This window comes from Pteropus vampyrus, unplaced genomic scaffold (assembly GCF_000151845.1).
Source record: "Pteropus vampyrus isolate Shadow unplaced genomic scaffold, Pvam_2.0 Scaffold448, whole genome shotgun sequence".
Lineage (NCBI taxonomy): Eukaryota > Metazoa > Chordata > Mammalia > Chiroptera > Pteropodidae > Pteropus > Pteropus vampyrus.
In genome coordinates, this window is record NW_011889229.1 from 435,403 (window position 1) to 437,281 (window position 1,879).

At 36.1% G+C, this 1,879-nt stretch overlaps 1 protein-coding gene and 1 long non-coding RNA gene across 7 annotated transcripts in view; one reads left to right on the top strand and one right to left on the bottom strand.

The window, feature by feature from the left end:
• LOC105306601 (zinc finger protein 14 homolog) overlaps positions 1-1,879 on the bottom strand; it is a 126,262-nt gene that overhangs the window by 84,534 nt on the left and 39,849 nt on the right. For all 6 annotated transcript variants that reach the window (XM_011381714.2, XM_011381713.2, XM_023524149.1 and 3 more), the window contains one exon: positions 541-667. In XM_011381714.2, coding sequence (XP_011380016.2) covers positions 541-667 — 127 coding nt within the window. The remainder of the gene's footprint in view (positions 1-540; positions 668-1,879) is intronic.
• LOC111732357 overlaps positions 1-1,879 on the top strand; it is a 62,584-nt gene that overhangs the window by 19,586 nt on the left and 41,119 nt on the right. The gene's annotated exons all lie outside the window — the stretch shown is intronic.

Below are 1,879 nucleotides of genomic sequence, written 5' to 3' on the forward strand. Positions count from 1 at the left end.
CTTAGCTTCCAAGATCAGACAGGATTGGGCTTGTTCAGGGTGGCATGGCCGTAGACTGGATATTTAACTTTCAATCATAAGAGTAAGTAAAAGTGAATGAGTTCTTTTGAATTATAAACAAGTCCTGTTGCTCCAACTTACCACAAAAATTATGTGTTTTTTTGACAGCCAAAGGGGAAAAAAAATCAAGGTGTAGCTATTTTCCTTACAGAAATACCAACCAATAACGAAATATATATAGCAATTTTAAGTTCAAACACAAAGTGAAATCTGATTTCTTTGACACTGACAGGGCTATAAATCACTCAGATTTCAAATCCAGCCCTTCCAATACTAAGGAAGGCCTAAAAGACCACTTAAGGATGAAAAAGATGAATATGCTTAATGGAGGTGCTCACTTTCAAATAAAGTTCAAACCATTCCCTTGATAACAGGGACCAAAAATTTAGATAATTTCTTGAAATATATTGCTGAAATTTCCAGAGAAGAAAGTTGACATTACAGAGAACAGAGTCTGTTACTAGAGGCAGATAACCTTACCTAATGAGACTAAGTTGCTGTAGTTCTCCAACATTACGTCTCTGTACAAGTCCCTCTGTTCTAAGTCCAAGTATTCCCACTCCTCCTGAGAGAAGGCTATGGACACGTCACTGAATATCACTGATCCCTGAAATGACAAACCATACAATTAAAATTACAATACAATTAAAATTAAAGAAAATTTGTTTTAAGATGGAATAGATATTGCAGGAAATGGAACAAGCAAGCAAACAGGCTTGGGTTGGAAGGCTGTAACACAGTGAATTAGGAAATGATTGCGCCTGAAGCAGCAAGCCTATGTGTTCTCGAAGCATCATATACTCAGGCATATCTTAATTATCCAAAAATGTCAAGGAAAGAAAAAAGCAATTTGTTTTCCAGCTAAATAAACTACTGTATATAAGCCTTCTCCCTGCTATATGTCTCCCTCATAAATTCTCAAGAAATTGAGTTCTTCCACCCTTTACCCTTAAAGAATGGACTTAAAAAAAAAAAAAAAAATTTTTCCCTGCAATATCTGTTAGGAAAGGATCTGAGCACAATTAAAGAATTCCCTACAAGTTTATTGTTGAATCAGATCATAACATAAGCATTTTTCCATTTATGACAGATTCTTTAATGAACTTTTTAATAGCTGGCTATACAATAATCTATAAATGATGTATGAGATTTAATCATTCTCTTCTACTTAAATATTTTTGGTCTATACAAAATATTTAAGGTCCTTTTCAGTTCTGAGGGTCTACAACTATTCATGTATCTACATGATCTTCTTACCTACTATCATTTTCCATCCTTCACTATATGCATTCCTGTTCCAGAGTTAGAGGATGCTTATGTAGATTCTGGATACCGGTGACCCAGAATCACAAACACGTCATTCTAGACAAGCACATTCTGTTCAAATACAAATGGAACCCTGTTCCTGGTGGACAGCTCTTAGGGATTCCCAGAGAAGATTCCTGATCTCTCTATACATCCCTACCCGGTCCTAAAAGCCTCACAAAACATGAGACCTTACCATATGCTGAAGGTGAGGTAAACCAATAGCAAATCTTATCTCATATATTTGGAAAACTCAAGTTAGAGAAGTTCAGTTTTCCAGTGAGTAGTCAAATTGGGCCCATCCTCTATAATCGACTCACAAGAGATGGTCAAACATCTCTCTTAAGGGATTTAATTTCTGCTCCACTGCACCTCTTAGCAGAAGACTGAGGCTGATGCTGAATGACTTGTTCAAAGAAGACAAGAACAATGACTAGAAAAAAGAGGGCTCATAGGATAGACATTACTTCCTTTAAATTCACCCATCACTGGATTTAGAGGAATTGGGAGAATG